This window comes from Phalacrocorax carbo, chromosome 3 (genome assembly GCF_963921805.1).
Source record: "Phalacrocorax carbo chromosome 3, bPhaCar2.1, whole genome shotgun sequence".
Taxonomy (NCBI): Eukaryota; Metazoa; Chordata; class Aves; order Suliformes; family Phalacrocoracidae; genus Phalacrocorax; species Phalacrocorax carbo.
This window is the reverse complement of record NC_087515.1, coordinates 8,838,314-8,864,008: the sequence shown is the minus strand read 5'-3', so window position 1 is coordinate 8,864,008 and position 25,695 is coordinate 8,838,314. Positions and strand designations below refer to the sequence as shown.

The 25,695-nt window shown below is 37.3% G+C and overlaps 1 protein-coding gene across 1 annotated transcript in view; it reads right to left on the bottom strand.

The window, feature by feature from the left end:
• Nucleotides 1-25,695, bottom strand: part of FMN2 (formin 2) — a 159,588-nt gene that overhangs the window by 92,626 nt on the left and 41,267 nt on the right. The window contains exons 5-7 of the mRNA XM_064445773.1: nt 15,066-16,720; nt 13,887-14,031; nt 1,434-1,521 (exon numbers count right to left, since the gene is read on the bottom strand). Coding sequence (XP_064301843.1) covers nt 1,434-1,521; nt 13,887-14,031; nt 15,066-16,720 — 1,888 coding nt within the window. The remainder of the gene's footprint in view (nt 1-1,433; nt 1,522-13,886; nt 14,032-15,065; nt 16,721-25,695) is intronic.

Below are 25,695 nucleotides of genomic sequence, written 5' to 3'. Positions count from 1 at the left end.
TTCTTCAAAAGAGACAACAACATTTTTAACACCAGGATCTTCCAACCATTTCCACAAATCCCCCACCAGACAAAAGTTCTCTCATGTTGGTTCGATCGCTTCTGCACAGCAAGGGAATGAGAGCACTCTAAGTTCCCCTTTGCAAAGCCTTTTGGTTTTAGAAAAGAGCTATTGAAAGAGGAATATACAAAATCTGCACACAGCTCTTAGATGATCATGTGTACTTAATATTGTAATAGGATAAAGGTTAAGCATAATATTGTTTGACCCCTTCAACTACTGACATTCATGCCATGTTATTGTTAGTGTTGCATGTTAAGCAAGCAAATTTTCAATGAACTTGTGTTGGCTTCACCACAGACACAGATGTTAGGCGGACTCCTTTGTTCATAAGGTTCTCATTATTAACTGAAACCAAGTTGAATATTTGACTGAAGGAAAGGACCATATCATTGTTTTCAGATTTTGCTCTATGACTTAACTGAACTACATCTGCCAGCTTTGGAAATACCAAGTACTTCTTGGCGCCAGTACTGGCGCCTTGCTCTATGACTACCATCTTAAGTGCTTCAGCTTGAGGAAGTCTAGTAACCATCAAAACAGTTTAATAAAAACTTAAAACTGTGATTAAGAGTTACTCACTAGCTGACAGAGTGCTCTGAAATTTGTTCTATTTATGAATAATTTCACAAAATAAGCAAGTCATAGTAAACCGAATGCATGGATGTAAATATGTAGTCTAGAAAGTTCACAAGATGTTTTTGTGATTTATGAAGTCTGTGTTATACTTGAAACCACATTTATTTAATAGGTAGGCTGGCACTTCACAGGATAATTCAATCTGCTTCAAATCTATCCAAAGCCTTTGGGAAACACAAGGGATGCTGTGAATATAAATGCAATTCTACTTTTCACCTTTTTGCACTACTGTCTCTTAGCATAAATGTGAAAAGTATTACACTCTCCCAAAAGATCTGCCTTTATAAAAAAAAGCCATTGAAGATGAAAGAACGCCACAGTTTGTGGTAACCCAACTATAGGAACTGTTTTATATAGCGTATTAATTAAATGTTATCATGTACTTTTCTGGATATGTCCTGAGGCTATCTGAATTAAAATAAACAACACATCAGACTTACTTCCTCAGAAAGACAAAAATCAAAGTGTCTATATTTTATACCACCTGGATAACTGATGCCAAAAACTGTAGATGGCAATTCTGCAAATAAACAGTTTTATTTTCTACACGGGACAAGGGAATATGTTACTAGAAAGAGGAAAATAAATGGAGAGCAAGCTATTTTCTGAAAAATATAGAGTAAAAAACATCTCTTTTTAGTTTCTTTTACATATCAAGAGATAGAAATAATTAGCATTTCCAGATCATTAATGATGTGATCTGAGCTAGAATCAACAATACTTATTTCACTTACCATGCTGAATGTCCCTCATGTCTAAATGAAGGCTAGACATTAATATTCCAACAGCTTGAGATCTTTTGTTACTTAACAACTTGACAACCTGCCAAAAGAAACGCAATGATTAGTAGTAATCTGCAGGAAAATGTACAAGATATTTCACATTATTAATGACAAACTCAAGAAATAGTACCATGTAGTCTATATACACATGCAAAATGAGTAAATTTATTATTTTTAAAGTTTGCTTCTGCTGCTTAAATCCATCCCAAGTGTAAGTAACTATGCCACCTAGTTGAATATTGATCCTAAAAGGGTCATTATAAAAGTTCCCCTAGACTTCCTCCTTTATTAGGATGCACGCTTTCAACTTCACACTGATGTTACTAAGTGTATGAAACAGGCTGTCATATAAAAAAAGATTCCAACTGTGTCTATCTTGGAATTGCTTTGGTTTCCAAAACCACACAATGATTTCCATCTTTGATGTAAGCTAAAACTGTGAGAATTTGTATTTTATTTGAATGTTTGACGTAGTAGGCGCCAATATGAATTTTATTTAAAAAGCAAAATAACCACGTACATATTGGGATTTTCTTTGATCACTTTTAGGGAATATAAAAGGTCTCAAAGCTTTTTTGTTTTTAAAATAAATAAAAAATAAAAATCAAGCCATCAAAACTTCTTGCTTTAGGGGATTAAAATTAGCCACTAAAATACACTTTTGTACATATTTGCTTTGCAAGCATAAAAGCAACAGACAAATTCACAGACTGTCTTCCACAGGGCCCTAAGCTGTTTGAATTCAGCTTACTGTAAATTTTATCTCATTGATATGAGAAGCAAGCAATGCCAGGAAAGGACCTTTATCTGTAAGATGACGTGATTCCAGGTGAAGTACTGTTCAATGCAGGGCTACAACCATTCGTAGATGGAAAAGGTTAATATTTAATCTACTCAGGTTGCTAAGTTTTACACTGTATTAAATGCATTGAAGAAAGTCTTTGAGAATCACTTGGAGGAAAGAAGAAGAGCCTGATAATTAGAACTGTAAGTTCGAGTTCTTTTTACATTGTAGTCAGGAAACATACTTTTTTTCAAGTTACACAGTTCCTATCTCAGCACCAAGGTGCTGTATCATCTACAGTCCAACTGGCAAAATTATTTAGACATCAATTAGCAGAAATGAGATTAGAAAAAGTAGAATTAATTTAGCCAGAGTAAAGAACGTCATGATCTAATTCACATCTTAAAAAAAACAACAACAAAACAACCCATAAAATACCCATAAGATATTTGCCCTGTGGCCAACTTTGATTCACTGAAGTTTTCAGACAGGTTTGCATGTTGATGTTTGAGCAGTAGCTGAAGAGAAGTAAAAGCCTGTCCCAGAACTCTGCCACTGAGACTGCTTAGGAATGGAAATTTGAGAAACTCAGTGATTGCAGTACAGGTTTTCTGGGGATATGGTTGGATGGCCAGTTGTTTTATTAATTGTTTTTTGTTCCCATAAGCCTTCACAACAAGCAGTTATGAAGTATAGAGTATTTCATCCTCCTTTCCTCACAGATTCCTAACAAGTTACAGTGAAGTGAAAATACAGCATTCTGCTCATGAACTGAAAATTTTAAAATTAGAAACCAAGTGTGTCGTAACTACCGTTCATGAGGTTAAAGACCTAAATTCAAGGCATAGCTATTGGCATCATCTGTCAGAAATTAGCAAGACATTCCTTTGCAATTGTCTAATTCATGTAATATATGATTAGGAATTTAAAACTGAAGTCAAATGGACTAAAATAGGATATGATAGTCAGATTTTCTGAATTCAAAGGGAAAACTAAAATAATTTAGAAAAATGTAATTAGGATGCCCCACACTATCCTTCTCATAGGCTAAAATCACTCTGTTTTTTAATGGGAACATAAATCTCACTTATTATTGGAACTAGATAAAACTGGGACAAATAATATAAGATTTTCTTGCTGTAAAAAGAAACTATTATCTATTTACTTTTTTGCAGCCTAAAAAAGTTCATAAAATAAAATCAATCTTGGGTAGCAAGGTACAGATGAAGTCTTTCTAAAAACTTCATTGCAATGTAGATCTCTAATAACAACCAAACAAGTATGTTACACTCTATCAGGGAAAAAAAGTTGGTACAAAATTTCAAAAAGAACAGAAACTCTTTAACTGGTGTTGCTACCAAACCGTATTTCCAGAAAAGGCAGAGCAACACAAAGAAGCAATGTGGTACGCTACCTAACAGAAGTTCAAAATGTTCTCCTTCAAGCTGTCCACTCCAACAACACTGACCAGACTGAATTCGGTATGGAAAATATTGGGGAGACCCTTGATTCCAGCTTCCACTATTAGTGCTTTTGCTGAAGTCTGAAACATCTCACAATAATAGAATAACTTAAGCTTGCTGCTGTCATCAACATATAGAGGGAGTCCTTTGTTGCCTTTATTTTGAACAAGAAAACTATCCTTAAGCTGACAAAAAGACTCAATTAAAACATAAATGCAAACCCATTACAAAAGTCCTATAAGGAAATAACAATAGCCACACAAAGTGGCAAAAGATCATCTGGAGTAACTGCGTACATTTCTGGTCACTCTCATTCTGCAAAAATGAAGTAGAAATGGAACTGATGCATGCTACCATGTTGTCCAGGAGTAAAACAAAACAAAAGAAGAAAACAGAGTGTAAAATATCTTTGTTAAGTGGTATTCTCCAAACCAATGTTACAGGCGCGAACATACCTAGGACCAAGGAAGGGTCCACAACTTGACCTTTGAAAGGAAGCAGAACTACACTGTTCTGTCTTGGAGTCCCAGAAAGCAAGGATGAGCTGGGGTCTGTTCCTAAGACTCTCCTACTTCTAATGGTGCCAACACCCATACACTACTATATTTGCTTCAAATTGTGGAATCACTGTTTCTACCACCCATCAACAATCTAAAGCTCAGAGCTAGTGAGATCAGGTCTACAAATACAGCAAGGGGGCTAACACTGGAGAAAAAGAAACACATAAATTAACTATGTTGTTATGATGCAGGCTAGAACATGATTTCTTAGGGGACGTGGTTCCCATCAATGCTATAGGACCAGATTTAGTGGCCTAGTAAATCCCTTTAAGTCCTGTGGTCTAAAAGGAATCTGGCCTGAAAGTTAGCAGGAAAAAGAATCTGCCTTTTCTGGAAGTCACCTGATGTGCAGGATAATAATTATTTACTGAGCGGCACATTCTGCTAGAGATCTGGAGGGGCGGGGGTGGGAAGCACTGTCCCTGTGAAGAATAGGTTGTCTTTGCTGCCAAAATTCTGAACCACGACATCAAAGGAATACCAAAGAGCATGACTTGTCAGGTGAATAGGTGCAGAATGGCAACAGAAAAGGCGTTTTTATGTAGCTGCTACCAGTTTTGTCTGGCTTTACTTAAAATGTAGGGTTTATGTCAATTTTTGTACTGGTCTCCATTGTGCATTTCATTCCCATTTCAGTCAGTTGCACGAATACTATAGTTTCCTCCAATAGAATGGCTGTAACAATACAACACTAATTCAGAAAATATGAATATTAGCATAAATGCCTAAAGCAATTCCCATATTTAAAAATAAAGCAATAAAATAAATCAGCTACATAGTCTGGGCCTACAGGCCTCAGACGAGTGACACCATTTAAAGGTGGAACAACAGAAGTTTGATAAATCCAATCTCTACAAGATCTAAAGCCTCAGACACAATACACAGCTCCTTTTTAGTTTGGATTCTGGAACTCTGCATTAAACAAATTAAAAAAAAATAAAAAGGAAGTTAGAGATATTATCTGCAGCCTTAAGTCTAGGACAAACTTTCTAGTTGTTGAGTGGTCCTCATTGTTAAGCAGTAAACAAACTACATACCAAATTTATTCCTGATTGTTTAACACAAGCAAAAAAAGTCAGAGAGATATTTAGTGAAAGGTAACACAAGACACATGTTTGATAAGAACCCCAAAGCAAGAATATGAAGATTCCCTTTCCCCAGAATAATATTTAGTTAATGCATGGAATTTGCAGTGATTCTCATTTTCTGGTTCCGATTCTGACCGCCAGCATTAAGCAAAATTATCCCAAGGCTCTCACTGGTTAAGAAAAACTAGTGTACATTACAAAATGTCACATGCAGGAAACTCCACTGTACAAAGGCCTATAGCTTGTAACTGTTGCAGAGAGGATGCAGAAACCCCAAAGTCCCAAACAAGTTGTTAAGAAGCAGTAATCAGGGCAGTAATGCGGTCACTTTCTCTCTAGGCGTTGTGACAACAGGTTTTTTTTCTGTAGATTCAAGTGTATTCCAGAGGTAAAACTGGCAATCACTGAACTGGACCCATCATATCTTTCACATATATATCCTTGTATTCTTACAGATATAACAGAATAACATTATGCTTTTATGAATGGGTTTTTCTGTCTGTAGGGTTTGCTTTTTTTTTAAAGGTAAATCCATAAGTGACTTCTGGCAGGTGTGAGACTGAAGGCAGGGACTACTTCAAGTAATGAGGTCATTTTAGTACAGTTGGAGATCAAACATCTTTACTTAATGATTACGAAAAAGAAAACCACCCACCAAACCCAACACCCAGTCCTAGCTGTCTAACAGCATATCCATGCTGATGGCACATGATGATTTAACTGAACTCGACTTTTACCACAGAACATCAATCAAAGTGTAACTTTGAGCACTTTTCTGTCTCCTACCCTAATCAAACCTGGAATCCCTTCTGCAAGCTAACTTTCTCCACTGAAGATTCTCATAATCTATGGGGAGATACCTCAGGTTTCAAAATTCTCTTTGTCATGTACTTCTAGATATAAGTTGTTGACATGTCGTGTTGTTGACGAGCAGCTGTGTCTGCCAGTTTGTAGATGCTGTAACTTTATGCTTGAGGGTGAGGATTAAACATAATATTTACTTTTTGTTCATTTTATGTATTACCTTACTGTGCTTTCATAAATAAAGCTTTTAACAATACAGATGAGAAAGAGTTCATGCCCTTTTATGCTGTTTTATCACTAAAAAAGCATTGTTTAAAATGAATATCATAAAATAATTACTATAGAAGTAATCTTTTACTAAGAGATTGCTACCCCAGTTAATATTCCTCACCTTTGACATTAGATGAAAAAATACTTAGATTGCTTGGATTCAGATATACAGTAATAAGTTAGATAAGCATTGTGTTCCTCAACAGGAAGCTAAACAACAGTAATGTGTCCCTTACTACAAAATGACAATATTCTAACTTTAAGGACTGGAGTAGGGGATGGAGACAAATAGCGAAATTTAAATTCCTTAGTTTAAAAATAGGTCACAAGGATTTTATTTTCCCATACCTAAAGCTCCTCTTTGAGAGTTTAACTCATTGTTATGTACCATGATTATAGTTATTCCTTCTTTCATCAGCTAAAGGACCAGGGTACCTAAAGTTTTGCTTCTATATTTTCAGATCTTCTGTTTGTAATCATCAAAAGTGTCTCTGCGGGTTAGTAATGCAAATGCATGTTCAGATGCTACAATATAAACTCCTTAAAAAAAAAGAAACAACCCAAAAAGCTAAAGTTTCCTTAGAAACTCTGTATGAAAGCCAGAACTTTCATGCACGGTCTGCAATGCAGTCAGCAGGTGGTTTTTGCAGGTGATCAGCCCAACTGCTATGAACAATCTTGTCACTGCATACTCAAATTAGGCGTGCAACTGCACACATTTTTTGAAAACTCTTGCTTTCCCAAATACATTTAAAATTAATAGTCTTCATTATTTTAGAAAAAGTTACCACATTAAGTCAGGGAGAGAGACGTGGAAAAAGGTGGAGGGTTTCGGAAAGGGTAAAGAATGCAAATAAAAACCCCATACCAAAAAAGTCCCCAAGAAAGATGAGAACCCACTATATCTAGTAGGAGACAACAAAAAAACCCACCTCATGTTGTAAAAGGTTTAGTATTTCCACTTTTAAAGGGGACATACTGTTACAGTCAAAAGTATGACATTATTCACTGTACCTACTCCAAATTAATATAACAACTTTTTTGTTCTTGCTGTTTGTACTGAGTCAGCACTAAGTAACCAAATATAGCCACAAAGAAAAACCCTGAAAAATCACTACTTCTCTACAAATAAAAAAAAAACCCTTAACCTTAAGAATCTTGATTTTCCTACTGACAGTAAAAATCTCTTTAATTTGTAATCAGTTAGGATCTGATAGTAATACAGGCAAGTACATTCACACTTCAGTGATTTTCTTTTTTTATTAAATCATCATGACCACTGTACTAAACTCCTAATTTCTAAGTGAAACACATTCACTCCATATGCACATCTGATTCTGAAGAAATTGGAGGTTTCTTGATTACATTTAAAAACTGTTGTACTAAAAAGTGTTGCTTCTTGCCTCCTTAGCAAAATCAATGTAAACAGAGAGATGGGAGAAGAAATGCGTATTGCTATCTCTATATTTTCTTCCTTTCTTCTTCTCTTATGTCACCCATTGCTACAATGCCCACTGCACTGAACCCTTACAGTGAGTCAGAAGTACCATGGAGGGATGGAGAAGTATTTGAAAGGTGTAGAACTACTGGCTATGAGGATGCGAGATCGCCAACCTCCCTGGAAAGATGGCTGTAACTAAGATACCCGTACTCGACAGCGTCAGGTACAGCAAGAATTGTACACAGCCCAGGATGGCAGCTATCTTTCTGCCGCGATTCAAGATCTAGGTTATGCTTTTTAGTTATGCAGCTTTCAGTCTCACAGAAGAGCTGCAGCTCACTCACTCTAACCCAAGGCCTATTTTCCTCTTTAGTTGAACAAACTTTCAGTAAGACCTTCCCCTGCTGAGGTCTTCCAGAGCACAGAGAAGCACGAGGCCGTTGTCACTCTACACCGCTCCTCTGGTTAAAAAACAGACATAACCTTTCTCGCTCACACAGAATCCAGCAGCAGCATCTAAAACAGGTCGTTACATCAGCAGAACCTTTCAGTGCCGGTAAGGATACACAAACAAAACAGAGAAATTCAGAGAGCTCTGAGGTCACAAGATGAGTTTGCAAGACTGTCAGATGCCAAGCTCATATTTGTTTTTAAACTTGCAAATATATGATCCAAAGAAAAGAAAACAGGAAGCAAACAAGAACGGGAAATGCATGTGGTTAATTGAGGACACCAACCGGAGAAGCCTGAACAAGTAAATATATTTGATATACAGATGCAGTCAGTTAAAACTGTGTTTGCAACAAAGAACTTTGTAGATACAGTTATAAAACAAATAATAACAAAACATGCAATAAGCCATATAAAGAAGAGAATAAGAGGTAAAAACAGAGATCACATTCACACAGCATCTCATAAAAGAAGTTATTCTTACAGGCCAAATAAGTGAGATATTCTTTAATTTCATAAATGACTTCGTGACATTATGAATTATTTGCTTGTATAAATAAAAATGATGCATCAGTCAAGCCCTCTAAAATTGCTGCCTGTGGGGGCAGCAGAACCCCAACCGTATCTCTGGAGAGTGCGTAAATTCGCAGCAAATGGTCGTGCCATTGACACAGGTAATAATAGATCAGTAAGTGTGGGTACAGAAATCTCCTTAAGACAGTGCTTCTACTGTTTGGAGAGGGAATAAACCCTTCGTTCCAGAAAGTTATTTTTCCCTTTATGTCATTCCTTGTTGATGAATAAACATGAATAAACTTTTATCTGTTAACTCAGTATGGCATTTACCTTATTTAGCAATTTATACTTATTTTACGTGGCATTTTATTTCTAGCGGTATTCTATTACCACCGCTTCTTTATATTCAGCTTAAAAATTCAAAAATGCTGAAATCATTAACTAAACAGTTTTATTGATACATCTTGTTTGCATCTAAGGCTTTTGAAACAGAATGAAACTTTAGTAACCTATTATTTATTTTCTGGGGTGGAAGGGGGAGATTAAAGTCTTAATGTCAATAGATTAACAGTGGAATTTCCATATGAGAATATCTTTAACATTTTTATTTCGTTTACATGATAGATTATAAACACATGGTCTGCTCTTGAAAAGTTCATTGCAGTTACATGTATATTATTTTCCAAAAATACAGTTAGAGGATTATCAGTAAGGTTTCTAAGATGACTATTCAAAGGTTCAGAAAGCAATCTATGTAAATCAGCTCAGCCCCTTCTGTACACTTCTTATGCTGAACCCATTCAGGGCACACTGGCCAATGTCTGCCATGTAAGTACATTTTTTATATTGCATTTACCATAATTTTTTAGCATGTGGTCATAATCATAAGACTATCCTTTTTCTTCCTGCTTCACTAATTACAAGTTTTTTAAGTGCTGCAACAACTGATACAAGCTTTTTTTTTTACTCAGGTAATATATTCATTTCCTAAGTAATAATTATGAACTGTGCTCTTCCCACACAGTCCACATAACTATGGAACGGGTCCTATGGAAAATACTATCTAGCCATGTAACCAAAACTAGTATTGTAACTACATGGCACAGCTAAGAAAGACACACCAAAAGCAGGTTTTCACCCTTTGCTTGGGCCAGACACCATAGGTTTGATGAGATCCACTATTTGCTGAAAGGAACATCCAGGTCAAGAATACCCCAGGTCACAAGAAGTTTCTGAGAGAAACTAGTTTAAACAGAATAAGAGATGACACAGAATCAGACCTATTATGCTCTATATTTCCACCTGTCAGGTCTCCTCAGTTCTTCACTCCCTCCCCAGTTACTCATCTTAATCTTCCTTTGCCTCTCTCCTCTTCACCCGTTTTCCAACCTGCTGGTACAACATTAGGAAAAAAGTATTTGGAATTATACCTGAAATCCTTCCTGAGCAATGGAAACTAAGATATAGCCTCTAAAGTGGCAAAATTTAAGAAACCCTCTACACAACTGACATGTATCTGATAAAATTTTTCCATATTTCAAGTCTATGAAACTATGTGGACATGAGCAAAACCAGACCTTGTTTTCTTTCTTAACATTGGCAAAATGAAGGAGACACCCAATTCTAGGGGGTGGGGGCAGGGAACCCCAACCCAACAGAACTTGCAGCCTAAAGAGCTTAATTTTGGCACAGTTATAACAGGGACTTATAATGAAAGCCAGGCCACTTTAATAGGTAGCAATGGCAGCCCCACCTATAATATAGCCCATAAAGGACTTTCTTTGAAGATTTAGTAGGCATTCTCATTGAGTGAGCCTGCACACATTTACAGCAGCTGAGAATTTGACATATACATTTTAACAGAGCAAAATAAATCACAGCTTTTGCTGTAGCACCAAATGAGACACAGTAAGAATAAACCCAGCTGCATTCACAAATAAATATTGACACGGCATTTTTTCTCTTTCTTTAAAGTTCTGGAATGGATTTTAATGTGGCCTTCATTCAGTGCTAGATGTAATATTTATTTTTTTGTTTAAAGCATTATTGATTTATATTGTATTAAGTTATTTACAGATGATCATGCCAAGGAAAAAACAATTAGAAGCAGTACTTGGGTAGAGTAAATTAGCTCAATCATTAACTCAAAAAACCCCAAACAACCCACAACAATATAGATAATTTGACTACTTAAAAAGGGGTCACCATTTAGAAATAATTATGCCATGCATATTTATATACATAAACAAGCAAACATATGCATATACTCTATGGCATAAATAGCTCTGTGCGCAAACAGCAGTGAACTCCAAAATAATTAATCTTTCACCCACTAAAACATCCCAAAACTATCAAATCTTTCTTCAGATTAGCTAGAATTTCCCCCCAACCATGTGGCCTCCTCTGTAAATACATTTTTATTTCAGTTTGCAATAAAAACATTGTTTTATTAAAATCAGTTGTTTACGTAGAGTACCAAATATTTTATGCATTTGAAGGTTATCTGGGCATTTTTTCCTGACTACTATTTCTAGCGTAGCTAGTATTTTACATCCAATCCATCTAAGCAATACATCCGCTCAGCACACACGCACATCAGTGCAAGGAAGAAAACCAATTGCCAGACTAGAGCGTTTCTGGAAAGCAGAGTGAGCTTTGTGGGTCCTGGTTCTGTTCTGTACAACGTTCCTCCATAGCTCAACAGGTGACAGAACACATCTGCTTTGCATAAATCGTCCCTGTAAAAATCACTACAGAAACACCATTTGTAAGATCTTTACAACACCCGTAACTATCATAGAAACCATGTAAGTCAGTAACCACTTAAACAGCACTTGGTGCTTCCTATAAAAACATACTTGTGGAGTTACAGCCATAATTTTCCCAAATAACTGTTTCTTCTGCTAAACATGGATGGACTTCATTATCCAAGTGTTTACTGCGGTATAAATGAAGAGAATTTCAAAAATGAAGGCCAGCATTCCAAACTGCTGAGAGGGCGTACGTAGAATGTCTTTGTGAAGCTGTTCTACTTCATTTGTCTCATGTCAATACTATGAAAAGCCCAAACTGGATTTGCACACATGAACATTTAACTTTGACATCTGCAATAAATGACAGCTCTAATTGTAGTACTAATGAAAGCCTGTAATTATCTGTTTGGTTGATCTTTCCCCCCCCAGATGCTGCAGTTCAACAAATCAGACTTTCACCATTGGGCAATTTCTCTCTCTTTTGGAGAGCAGTACATTCATTTGATCACCAGAGAAAAAGAAACACACGGGATTCTCTTCTGTCAAGTTAGGTGGCCCACAGCAATTTTCATTCTAGATGACGGCACCTACTTAGATTGCCTTAAACCCGTGTGGAAATTTCTGTCATAAACAACTACTTCTTTGCAAAGAAGTTAAGAACAATCAGTCATTTTCATTTAGTTTTATCTACATTTTATTTATTTAGTGACAACATATCTAAATTTTTGGCATTGTAAGAAAAATAAATACTCAGTATTAAAATCTACATCTAACGTTTATTCATAATCACTGTCTGCCTAACCACTGTTTATGCTACAGAATTAAACAGTTGTCATTTCTACTCTGTTGAGAGATTTGCATCACCAAATCTCATGAAATGTGAATGGAGCAACAGTTCATAGGCAAAGCGTGAGAGGTACCTTTGCACTGCTTTTTTTACTTGAAGAGCTATCATACTAATTTAGTTAAGAATAACCATTAAAAGGGGCTTTTTCTGGAAGGAGGGAAGAAGAGCAAAGGTCTTGCGCTTTGGAGATTCATTTCAGGACAGCAAGGTAGCAGCAGCACCGTTACCTTTCCTCACATGCCAGTTAGTACAAGCCAGTGCAGCACACGGGTACATGATAATCAGCCACTCAGGTATGGCTGAACTATCCTTTCAATCCGTCCAGATAAAGTTTTTATCCAACACCTTGGGATAATCATCTTAACTTCAGTACCAGTTCTGTTGCCTGCAGCAGGTTGCCGGCACAATAAACAGTGCCTGCGTGTTTATACCGCTGACCAAAGGTGTCTGTGCAGGCAGGATCTCGAGAACTACTAGGTGGAGACATCATATTCAAACATAATATCTACCACACTGATATTTTGAAGAGTCACTGTATGACCAATGTGGAAAAATAATCTTGTACAGCATTGTCCAGTATGTTAACAGATGATGGAAAGAACAGCATAGTCTTGAATTGAGTACAGGAATGTGAAGATGAGGTAAAGCAAGAACTTTAACTGCTGTTTAGGATTCTACATAAGAACATTCTCCTCTCTAGCCTTAAAGTTTAACTGCAAATTAATTATCGTACCACCACAACTCTATTTTCACACCGATACCAAGAACATCACAGCTCTCCAGTCATGTAAGTATTCAGATTCAATTCTCTTCCCCCAAGGTTTTAACTTCTACATTTAAAATATGCTTCCTATTTTTTACTGTACACCATTCCATTTCAAGAAACCAGTTTGATTAATGTTGGATTTTCCCAACTGTGCTTGTCATCTATTGTATGCATAAGCTTCATATTCACTATATATATATAAACACAACACAAACTTAGAACTGTTATGATTGGTATAACATTAGGACTTAGATTCTTAAACATAATTTTTCTCTGAAGTCATGGTAATTCATATGAAACTATTTAATTTATAAAATTAATCAGAATAATTTATATACCACTCACTGCACATGTGCAGTCAATTTCAAAACATCATATATGCACCTAATTATTTTAGGTTTATTTTTGTTAATTTTTAAGTGGATAAAGCAAAGATTTTTTTAAAGAAAATACATAATTGAAAAGTAATTATAAAAAAGTTCTTTAGTCTTTCGTACATATAGCTTTGAAACCCACCCTACGTTCTCTCCTTTTATTTCTACATGTTGTGTACATATATGGAAACGATTTCACACCAGGCAAAATTCACCTCAGCTGCATGCAAAAATTTGTCTTTACGTAAAAAGCAGCCTAGAAAAGATCTGAAATTAAATGAGTACTCACTTGTTTAGTCTTTGTTTTTGTAATGGTGTCCGAAATGGGTTTCTTCCTCTCTTTAACAGCTGTTTTAGAAAACAGTTCTTCAAACTCATGATAATCTATGGAAGGCTCTTCAATTTTTTCCCACACAAGTGAAGCACTAGAATCTCTAAAGTTAAGCAAAAGACCTATGTAGGGCAACGTCAAACTAAATAAGGTCATAAATGGAGGAATGAAGAAAATAAAATAGCAGCAATTTAAAAGTTGTTGCCTAACTACTTCTAGCAGCATTTTGATGAGATATACTGTTGATTCTCCCCCATACTTCTTTGCTTCTTTGTTCACACACAATAGTGGACAGGCTCATTTATATTTACCCAATTTACATACCTAGGAATATAAATAGTCTGCATATAGGCAATAAAACACACATAGACACAAAGAGAAAGAGAAATAGACAGTTATGTGCAGACCACCTGCATGACAGTGGCAAGAAATTGAAAAGAAAGGAATTCATTATGAAATAGGAGCAGAAGGGTTTTACAATCAGTATTCAGAGACGTAAAGAAAAGAATAAGGAAACTTCTTTTCATGACCAAGAACGATATTTTACAAACAAACAAAAAGCATCAACAATCAAAAACAAGTATATCAAAGTAAAGGCTAGCAGAATAGCTTTATGCTGCCATGCAAATAAATTGCAGTTTGAATCTGCCCGCTGAGTGTACAAGGTGGGAAAAGAAGGATTTCTAAGTCACTGGAGAAAGGAAAAAGGAGGATAAAATGCATTCAGCTTACATTAATCTAGAGGGAAGACACTACCAAAACTTGCAAGCTGCTTGAGAGAGACACCAACATTATCTTGATTTGAGGGGAAGCACAACTACAACATTTTAAACACCATCTCACAGATGCTTAGTGGCACAGTCACCCCCTGATCTCTGATCAACGCGTGGTATGTAACCCCAAAGGACAGCTGAAAACAATACCTTCAAAGAGCTTTCATGTGCAAACAATGTTACTTGAGTTTGTGCACTTTAAATAAAACAGGCACCCCATTTACATGTCCAACTACAAATAAAACCCTGTTTGCATTGAGGTTCTCTCAAAGACCTGCCTAGCAGTAAATAATGACTTCTACTCATAACATATGCCACTACCAGGACAGCCATAAGGCTGCCTCTTCACAACTCTATGACTTACCTTTTACTGTGGAGCTGAATTCTTGTCCAGTAAAGAGGCTTCATTGGCCGAGAAGGCTCTATTACATGTTTTCTGCTCCCTTTCTCCTGATTCATCGCCATTGCAAATAAACCAGATGGTAATGGAGGAGGAAGAAACCCACAGACCTGTGGGCCTGCTGGGTAGGTGCTGCCCTGGGCTGTCACTGGAAGGGATACTTCTCCAGGCAAAGGTGGTGGGGCTGGAGGTGGTATCCCCAACCCAGGCAAAGGAGGTGGCAGAGGAGGGACACCTGCACCAGGCAGAGGTGGTGGAGGAGGTGGAGGAGGGACACCTGCACCAGGCAGAGGTGGTGGAGGAGGTGGAGGAGGGACACCTGCACCAGGCAGAGGTGGTGGAGGAGGTGGAGGAGGGACGCCTGCACCAGGCAGAGGTGGCGGAGGAGGGACGCCTGCACCAGGCAGAGGTGGCGGAGGAGGTGGAGGAGGGACGCCTGCACCAGGCAGAGGTGGCGGAGGAGGTGGAGGAGGGACGCCTGCACCAGGCAGAGGTGGCGGAGGGGGCAGGATGACTCCTCCGGGCAGAGGTGGGGGAGGTGGTGGCAGCCCTGCTCCAGGCAGAGGTGGTGCTGGGGGTGGGGGTGGCATTGCCAGGCCAGGCAGAGGAGGAGGTGGGGGAGGGACACTAGCCCCAGGTAAAGGTGGTGGTGGTGGAGGAGGGATGCCCCAAATGGGTGGAGTGGGTGGGACTCCTGCTCCAGGCAAAGGTGGTGGTAGAGGTGGTGGTGGGACTCCAGCACATGGGAGAGGAGGGGCTGGAGGCAGCATTGGTATCTCCCCACTTGGCAAAGGTGGTGGAGGAGGGGGTGGTGGTATGCCTGACAAAGAGTGGTCCAGGTGTGGTGCTGCTGAGGCAGCAGGAGGGAGCCCTGAGCCGGGCAGGGGCGGCGGGGGTGGTACTCCTGCCATGGACATGGGAGTGGCAAGGGAAGGGCCATGTGCTCCAGACAGAGAAGACGATGGTTCAGTGGTTGGCAGCGTTGGAGGGATGATGCTACATGTGGGCTCCACAGGCAAAGGAGGAAGATGTTCACTACAAATCTCATCTACAGTGCTTAGAGGCTGATGGGAAGCCGGCATTTCAGTCTCCCCTTCAAATGCAAGGGACAAATTAACTTTGGGTCCTGGAAGAAGTGACTGCGGCATACTACTCTCTACTGATTGGCTTGCGTCCATCGGCACTGAGATTAGCTTAGGTGACAGAATTAAGGAGATTTCAGAACAAAATGTGGGCTTTAGTTCTAGAGCTGGCAATTTCTGAGTCGGCCCTTCACTTTTGCCCCCTTCTAAGTGCGGTGGTGGGGGTGGCTGTGGCAGTGCATTGGCTGAAGGCATTGTGTGTGTTAAATAATCCTCCGTTGGTGACGTTTGTACAGATCTCGCTTGTGACGCAGTCCTGGGTATGGTCTCCTCTCTGTTTGTTTGAAGAGTCACACTGCTGAGTTCCCCACAGACTGCGTGCGTGTGCTCATTTTCCTGCTCCCTCCCAGCAGTCTGTACCTCTGCAACAGGGAACTGTTTCTCTAGCTCTGCAATTTTTGTCCTCAGATCCTCAATGGTTTGCTCAAGTTGTTGGATGACACTGGCACGGTCCTCAGATTTCACCTCAAAATCATCCTTTGAAAGAAAATAAATATATAATAAGCACAAACAGGTAACGTTCATCACTATATAAAAAAATTTAATTTAGGTCAAGAATATTGGTATTCCAGATGTTCAGAAATAAGCCAGTTGTGACAAGCCTTTAAAAACAGAGGTATCATTTTGGCTAGCTGCATCTTACAGTGGAAGATGATAGCTTAAGAAAATGAGTTGTTTCAGTATGAAACTACCTTCATCAGAACGAGCATGTTTTAGACTGTGATTATATTTGGCAAAACCAAAAATCAGCAGCAACCCCTCCCCTCCCCCCACATACACCCACCAAGAAAACAACCAACCACTAAGCAGAAGTACTGCACACATTTGTGTACACATGGATATGCAGACATGGCGGTGGGAAGGGCACTTCATTACTTTAATTCTGTTAATTGAAAATATGTCAAGTGTTTCTTCAAAGGGATGCACTGTGCATAACAGACTCAACGCAATACTGACCGCTGGGTTTCAATATACACCTTAATCATACAATACAGATTAGGAATGCAGAACATAACAAATGTGCACTTTTCAAAGACAGCTAATCTCAGAACAGAGCAATTACGCTTTTCTGCAGCCAGCATGCTTGGGAAGGAAAAGTAGTAAGACAAAATTAAGGGAGAACTTCCCTCCCACCCAAAATTTGAAACTCCTCTGCCAAGTGGCAGACTGTGAGTGAGTAATGTTAGCAAAGTTTCCTGTCTGGGATGGTTATTCTCTATTTGTCGGTTTCCATATTTTTTATATATTTCTCTGAAGCATCTGATCCTGCCTGCTATAGACAGAGTAGAGGAACCATTAACTTTAAATGGCACAGTAATTCATACCTTTTAAATAAATACCAGTACCTAACTGTACTAAATTTAATGGGTATGTGCTTTTATCAAAAGGCACCAAAAGAAGCAACCTAGTCCAAAAATAGCCATTAGCGCTTGTTCAGGAAAGCTGAGCAGGAGATAGAACAGACATGACTTTACAACACAAAAATCTTTTAATAAAGAACTTATTATTTTCTAGTTGCATGCACTTTTTAGTACTTTTTGTTTCTTTAAATTTGGAATGTTGGTCAGCAGTTCAAGCATTTAGTTGAATTAAGTTTGTCATGCAACAGGTTTCCCAAGTGGTTACAGCAAAACAGTTACTTAGTGCCTTTTTGTTCCCTTTTACAAAATCATAAGCTTCATGGATGAGACTGTAGGCTTAGATCATAGGAAATCTTTCAAATACTCAGGTTTTACAGGTCTTGTAAAGAAGCCTACAAATAAACATACAATACCTGATATACTAATTGCCTTGATTTGTTTCAGGAAGATGATGTTTTTCATCTCATCCTTTGACACATGAAACATTTAAAAGTCATTTTTCTTTCTGGAAAATGAAGTTGTAACTTCCAGCTGGGGACTATTAATAAAATATATGTTCATTAATGCTTAAAAAAATTGTTTCTGCACAGAATTGATTTTCAAACATAAAATTTTGTGTTTATCTTAGGGTTTCCCAGCTGTCCTAAAGCGATCCCAGAAGTAAAAGAGCAACTACTATATTTAAATCAAATATTGTTTGAGTTTGAAGCACCTTTATCAAAAATTACAATCCCCTACATTGTTTGAAATTTCTGGAACAGCAGTTTGAACCAAAACTTAGGGATTATAACTAGGTCTCCCTACCAAACTTTGAAGAGAAATTTAAAACAGAGAAAGGAACATCAGAAGTTTTTCAATTAATAGTGAAGGAGCGAACACAGCAGACACATTAGCAAACAGCATTATAACAAGGAAAAAAAGGCTGAAAAAGGCATTTCCATTACAGACTACTCATGGTGCTTCAATCCACTCAGGTTCCTTTAATAACTCAATACTTTGTGGCAACAACAGTTTTGTTGAAGAACTTAATTATAAAAGAGAAAGAGAATATTCTAGTACCCCTTTTTATTTCATCTGCTCTTATCCCCCTACCAGTCATCTGCAAATACAATAATAAGGCTTATCAATTCTTCAAAAGGCAACATTATAAAAGGAAATGTGTTCCTAGGAGTATTAAGGCCACACACCAATTTTCAGTTATTTGAAAACAAATCCAGTTTTCCCAGACTGTAACTCTCCTAAGCTCCCATTTCACACTGTAAGAACACTCCACCAAGGGCTTTATGACAGATGCAGCTTCCCAATTCTATCTGAATTGGAAAATTCATTCCTGCCACAAACTGAAGCCAACAGGATTAGATACAATATTAAATGGTTCTGAAGAGATTTGCCTTAACGATAGCTGATCTCAGAACAGTTACTGCATTAAACACTCCTTTACTCAGGAGATTGGATTCAACTTTTCACAAGAAAAAGCGGTAATCCTTGAATACTGAAAATCTACCCAAACTACAGAAAAAAACCTAGAATTCACTGTTTTACAAGAGAATTTACCCTGCAGACTATGAAATTTCTTTCAAGAGAAGAAATATTTTTAAAGGTTAAAAAAATGGGCAATCAAGTGAGCTGATTAAGCCATTCAGACAAGGCACAAAAATGTACTGATGAATTAAAGTAACTTTTTATCCCATGCCTTAACAATTTTTCTGCTGTCCTTGAGACATGGCACTTCAGACAACCTGGTGATTTGCTACTGTGTTGTTACCTAAGAATCACCAATATTACAGGTTTTTACAGAAGCAGCATATTATGAACAAACAAGACTTTGCTGTGAATGCAGACATATTTATCCAGAGGAAATTACATACTCTAAATTTATTTGGTTTTAAAAAAACAAAAACAACAAAGAACCCAAAACAAAGCACCAGTATCTATATCCTTCAGTAATTATTTTCAATAAATAGAGATATTTTTCATTTTGACTTTTAAGATGACCTCAGGCTAGTTTACTTAGATTTCTGCCTTTCCCCTAGCAAGAAGTTTAAAGTCTTTCTCTAGATCAGAAGGGGCTCTATCAAACAAACATAAGCCACAACAAGTTTCCACTATCCTCAACAATGAAGGAAATTTAAAGTATATGTAAGTCCAATCAGAAATTAAAATTAGACAGTTTTCTTAGAAGAATAAGCAAGGGAAGACTTAATTTTTCACACATGTAAAAGATGGTCAAATGCTGTTGACAAGAACCAGAAGACTCAGATAAATAAAATACATATAATGAAAAGAAGGTTCATTTTTAATCCAAAGGACAATTCCACAGCAGAAACCTACGGGGTTTAAAAGAGATATGAGGGAACTCTGTCTTGCCTAGAGTTCTTACCCAGGACCCAGGTATTGTGGAAGAGTCTTCTTTCTGTAAAGAAAGAAAGAAAGGTGGAAGCTTAAGCCTTGCTTTATCCAGGTGACTTGAGTGTGAAAGATGTGAACAGGAAAAAAAATTCCAGAGGTGTACGGCTATAGAATGGTTCTTAGCATTTCTCAAACAGGTTGTACACATTCCATGTGCAATAAGTTGGAATCTCAATCTGGGACTGCTGGACTGGCTTTTTGTGTGGCACTGATAAGCTTGTGTGTGTACATTATCCAACTGATCTGGGAATACTGGCTTTACTATATAAAGGTTGTACACTTGGATCTGCACATGTACCAAAAGCCCTATATTACATCCAATTCATTCCAATCTTGTAGTGTTTTCCACATGTGCACACCAGATGTCCAGCATAAAGCTGATATGTATAGATAGAACACGCCCAGGATCTTCAAACATGTAAAAGCTCAGCTTGCAGCTACCTCCTCTACTGACTCTGACATCGTAGCTTCTCAGATGAGTGACTGAAACCTGTATGACTAAATTTCCAGGCAAAAAAAAAAAAAAAGAGCCTGTGAAATTTAGCCCTAGCTTATATGTATGTATTATATATTTATCTATATCTATCTCAACTTGCATTCAACTTATATACTTGATGAACAGCCACAATGTGTCTTTTTTTCCTGAAAATAAACATACTGGCAGTTCTTAATGGTAATTTTGGAATATTTGCAAAATAAAGACACATTACAGTTTTGTTTTAGAAGTTAATGCCGTATACTATTACAAGCTAACAAGTTGCTTCAGCAGTTTGATCGTTTGCAGCAATTTGTCACTTGCTGTCATGAAATTTCCTCTCTGGGTGGAATTCATATTTAGAGGATAGGATTATACTTCTTGGGTTTTCTTCCAAGAAGTTAATCTTTTAGTTTCTCTACATCAGAATTCATGATTCAGAGTCTATGCTGCTACCTGATTGCAAGCATGCACAGGGAATAGAAGCATACAGTTAAACAGGACTAAGATGGCAAAATAAGAGACACCTCAGGTCTTCCAATAAGCCAACACCTGGTGGTTCTAGCAGTGTCCAATTACTTGGAAAGATGCTCTTTCCAACTGCTCTGTTAATAAATGCCTCTTTTCTACGTGAAGTGAAAAAGTTTTGAGCACGCACGAGCACAAAATGATAGAAAATACCACAGTATTTTCTGCCACAGTAAGAATCTAATTCAGAGAAATGTGATCTCTGTTGAGGTTTTTCTTTTTAAAGCTGTCTCATTTTCAAAGCTGTTTCTTGCAACTCTAGATGAACCTTAGGAGAAGGAGACACAATGTTTTAATGGGCATATTCAGTGCTACAGCAATTGTGAAATGAGAAGTACTGACGGACACTTGATTTGCATTCAAACAAAATAACATCCTTCTAATTAATTCTCACATTTCACTTAATCCTCACAGCCCATTGCAGAATTTTAGTTTTACAGTAGTAGAATTTGAGTCAAAAGCTGGCAAACTTGCCAATGACATCAGGGAGAACTGCCTCAGACTACGAGATCAAATCTTTTTTGAGAAGCTTTTATTATACTGAAGGTGAATGTATGGGGACAAAGGAGATTCATTTTCACAATAGTCTAAGCCACACTCCATGTTTCTTCCTACAACCACAAGGAAACGTGATGCACAACTCCCCAAGGTAGCACTGAACAAGCAAGCCCTGGAATAGAGACAGCATAATGCAATGCCCTGCATGAAGTGATTACTTTATGTCCACCAAAAAAAGTTTATCTCCCACACAGTGACACGCCTGCACTGTGCTGGCATTGGGACTATTTAGCTCTTCCTAGACTAAACAGTTAGGACATGTCTAATCAGCCAAGAGGTTTTGACATAACCTATCACAGGTGACAAAAAACCCACTGCATGAAGAAATCAGTAATTATTGCAACTCAGATAATTTAAATAAACAAACATAGGATCACCAGCAGGAAGATGGACCTTTAAAGAAAGATGCATGCATTACAAATGCCAACTTCTAAAGCTGGAAGTCAGAAGAAAACAGTTTTGTGATTTAGTTTCTTGAAGCTTCTGTTCCTCAATTCCTTATCCCTGGGCTAACTGCATTTCAGAGGATAAGATCCCAGTTCTTTACAGTTCCCATTTTAGTAAATAGTAAAAACAACAACAACAACAACAAAAATCCACTTGAGATGCATCAAAGACAAAGAGTTCTCTAAGTTGTAAGACTGTTAACTGAGCTTAAATATAACCCTAGGTTATCCGCAAGGTCTGCTACAGTAGGACTCTCAAAAGACTTTTTGTAGACTGCAGACAAGACAAGATAAAATAAAATCTCACAGAACCACTGAACACCCTAGGAGCTACACAGCAATCAAATATAGTTACTGTTATCTTACATAATATTACTTTTATCCTGCACAAGTAACATTTTTCAACCTGATTGCCCAGAAAGTTTTAGACCTGCTTTATTTAACAAAACAAAAACAAAAACACCCCACCACCACCACCACAACAAACAAAACCAAAAATCTACCAAGAACCCAAAAAGAAACCCCCCCAAAAATCCCATATAACCTTATTTTGTTTATTTCTGATCTGAGTGGAATTAGCTGTACTCAGGTCTTTCAGCAGATAAAAAGATAACTAAAACCTAACCACTTATGCCAGCAATCCAGTAAGCAATGGGTATCTTAAGAGTCACAGATTTCACTACAAGTTGGGACAACAACTGTTCTGGATTTACTTTCTGCTCAATATTTAGGTTGTTTATTGAAATGACTATCACATGATTAATCACTTCCTTTCTTCTATTGCCTACATTTGTCCTACAGTATTTTAACTATAAGTCTAAAAGGTTTGAGTAGTTTTCCTGTGTATCCAGGCCAAGGCAACCATCCATCTCATTCTGTTAAAACACAAAATAAAATCTGGCATACCTTGAACATTACTAGATTGGCAAACCAGAGAAAGGAGTTGAACTTTTTCACACCAAGCCTCTTCTTGATTTTCAATTCAACTTGAGATTGACTTGCAACCTGGGAAGTAGTCACTGTGTAAACTACCTCATTCTATTATTATTTCTGTGTTCCTTATATACAGAAACTATACTTTTTTAATGCTAAAATAACAGCAAGGATTCTGTTGCCTAAACTGTGAGCTTTAATAATCTAAATTTGAAGGGCTCAGAATGTCTTTAATTTCTTCTCCTGATGGTCCAGTACTGGAGACCAAAAAGGTAATGATTTTCCAGGTGAACTTTGCCACATCCTGATAAGCAACTGTCCAGAGTATGATACTTCTACATAGTACTTGCCTTTCTCGTCCAAGAGTTCAGCCAGACCACAAAATGGGAGGTTCATGTTGCTTTTGTTTCAGGCTTCCAGTAGGGAATAAGAAGAATAAAATATCTGCAGTAAGAATAAATCTTTGTAGAAAGGGATGAATAGTCTTCACTACCCTGAAGTATAAGCCTACTACTCACGACAGAAAAAGTGTGGAGAAATGGAATCAGAGTCTTCACAAATGTATCCATGAACATGCTGAAGGCAGGGGCCTGGAGATCAGTCAGCTTCTCTAATTCTTTGAAAGTGTGAAGGCTATACTAAAAGCAAAGCTGTATTATTTTGGGTGAGAGAACATTAAAATCAATCACAATCAGATCATCAAAGATGAGCTTTACATATTGAGAGATCAAGTAAAAACTTTTTGGCATCATGGCATTAGAAAAAAAAATCATTTGTCTTCAGGATGAGTTGAATATTGAAAACAAACATTAAAGAATATGCAAGTTAATTTTTATCAGTAGTTTTGGGCTTTGAATATACCTATTGGCATATTCTCTAAAGAAAAACAACACAAAAAAGTTATTTAAAAATACAGAAAAAAAAAGTGATCTCACTAGATTTCCTTACACCAACTCAAAATGCAGAACCTAATGATAACCATTTTTTGGTCTGATTGTAAATAGAAGTTAAACCAGTGAGTCTGTTTTGTATTCAAAGAGTACAAATTCTTCTCAACTTTATTGTAAGTTCTCATTCAATTGTGGCAATATGCCATGGTTACGGTTGGGTTGGGGGGGTGGTTTGTCGTTTTTGTTGTTCTTGTTTTTTTTTTTTTATATAATTTTGGATATTTGTAAGTTAAAGAAAAGTATTCTTTTTTACTAAGAAAAGCATTTCTTATCTCTCTTCGGCACACAGCATCCTGTGGAAATTCTCAGGATCTACACCACTGTAAAGTAGCCCCTGATCTTCAACGCTGAGAGAAATAAAAGAAGAATTTAATCTTTAAAACATGGCTCACTTTTGACTGGGTGAGATCTTTCAAAATATGTTAATTCAATTTGACAAATGAAGTCACTCTGTACTGCTAGGAATGTCACAAGAAGGAATTTTCTTTCAGTGACCGTATGTTCTTTGAAGACACATTTTATGGAACATGCATCTATATGTGTGTGTATATGCACATATGCACACACTTACAAACAGACACAATTTTCCATGCTGCTTTCTTGGGTTGAAAATGATTTCTTCATCCGTTCTCTTCAACTCAAATTCTGTGGAGTTCTTTTTTAAAAGTTTGGAAGGTAGGTAAATACTGTAGTACCTAGAATACTTTATGTAATTCAAATATAGTATGGTACCGTTGAATATAGAAAACCTCTTTATCTTCACTTCTCTCCAGAAGGTGAGAATTTCATATAGAAATAATCAAACTTGCAATTTAAACCAAATTTTGGGAGAAGGGGAGTTTATAGATTTTCATCTGAAATAGGATTTCAGTTCTAGAGAATGTAAGAAAAAAATTGTATTTTGATAATTAATAAATACAGCTCTGCTATCTATTTTGCTTTGATCAGGAACACATAGATGGAATGAACACTCTCTCAATTTACTTATTTTCACAAGTGAAAAGAGTGAGGAGTCAGAGGAGGAAATAGAAAAATATTTTAAATTGCATTTTCAAGAAGCGTATGCCTATCATGCATTTCTGTTTACTGCTCCCTCAGATAAGTGACAGTGTTCTGCTAGTATTTCACACGAAGCTCACTGTAAAAGGCAAGAGAAAAAAAAAAAATACATGCTAGTTCTCAGAATCACACACAGACAGAAAAAACATAATTCTTCCTATCCAAGCCCTACCCCATACAATAACTCAGGCTAAGGATTTTAAGTACCACCCAGTAATTCTGATTAAAATACAGAAGTTTCTCAGTTTTACTCTCATTTCTCCTTGTCTTGCCATCAATGACAGAAGAGAGGGAAGCCTGTAAATCCTAAGTCAACTTCCCTTGGATAGAATTTGCAAGCACACTGTTCAGGCATTTTTATTGCCTGAACCTTAAGGTTGGTGCTACTTATCAAAGAAGTTGTACCTAACATGACAAAAAAGTCTGTGGTTGTGTCTAAGTACAAAGCATAGTCAAAATGGAAAATGCAGAATGCTCATAATAATTACTAGATGAAAAGTTATTATATTAATATAACTTGAACTTGACCAGCAGTTTCTTGAGAATTTTAATCAATGCCTGTAAGTATTTGAATTAGGAGTAACTCACAGGAAATATATGTGCTTTTAGAGCATACATTTTCATCTCCTTAAGCTGTTACCAAAGCAACACATCAGAAATGTAGCAAGACTTATCATTTTACCACTGAATAGGCAAAGCAGGAAATACATATTAGCACTACCACAGCCACCCT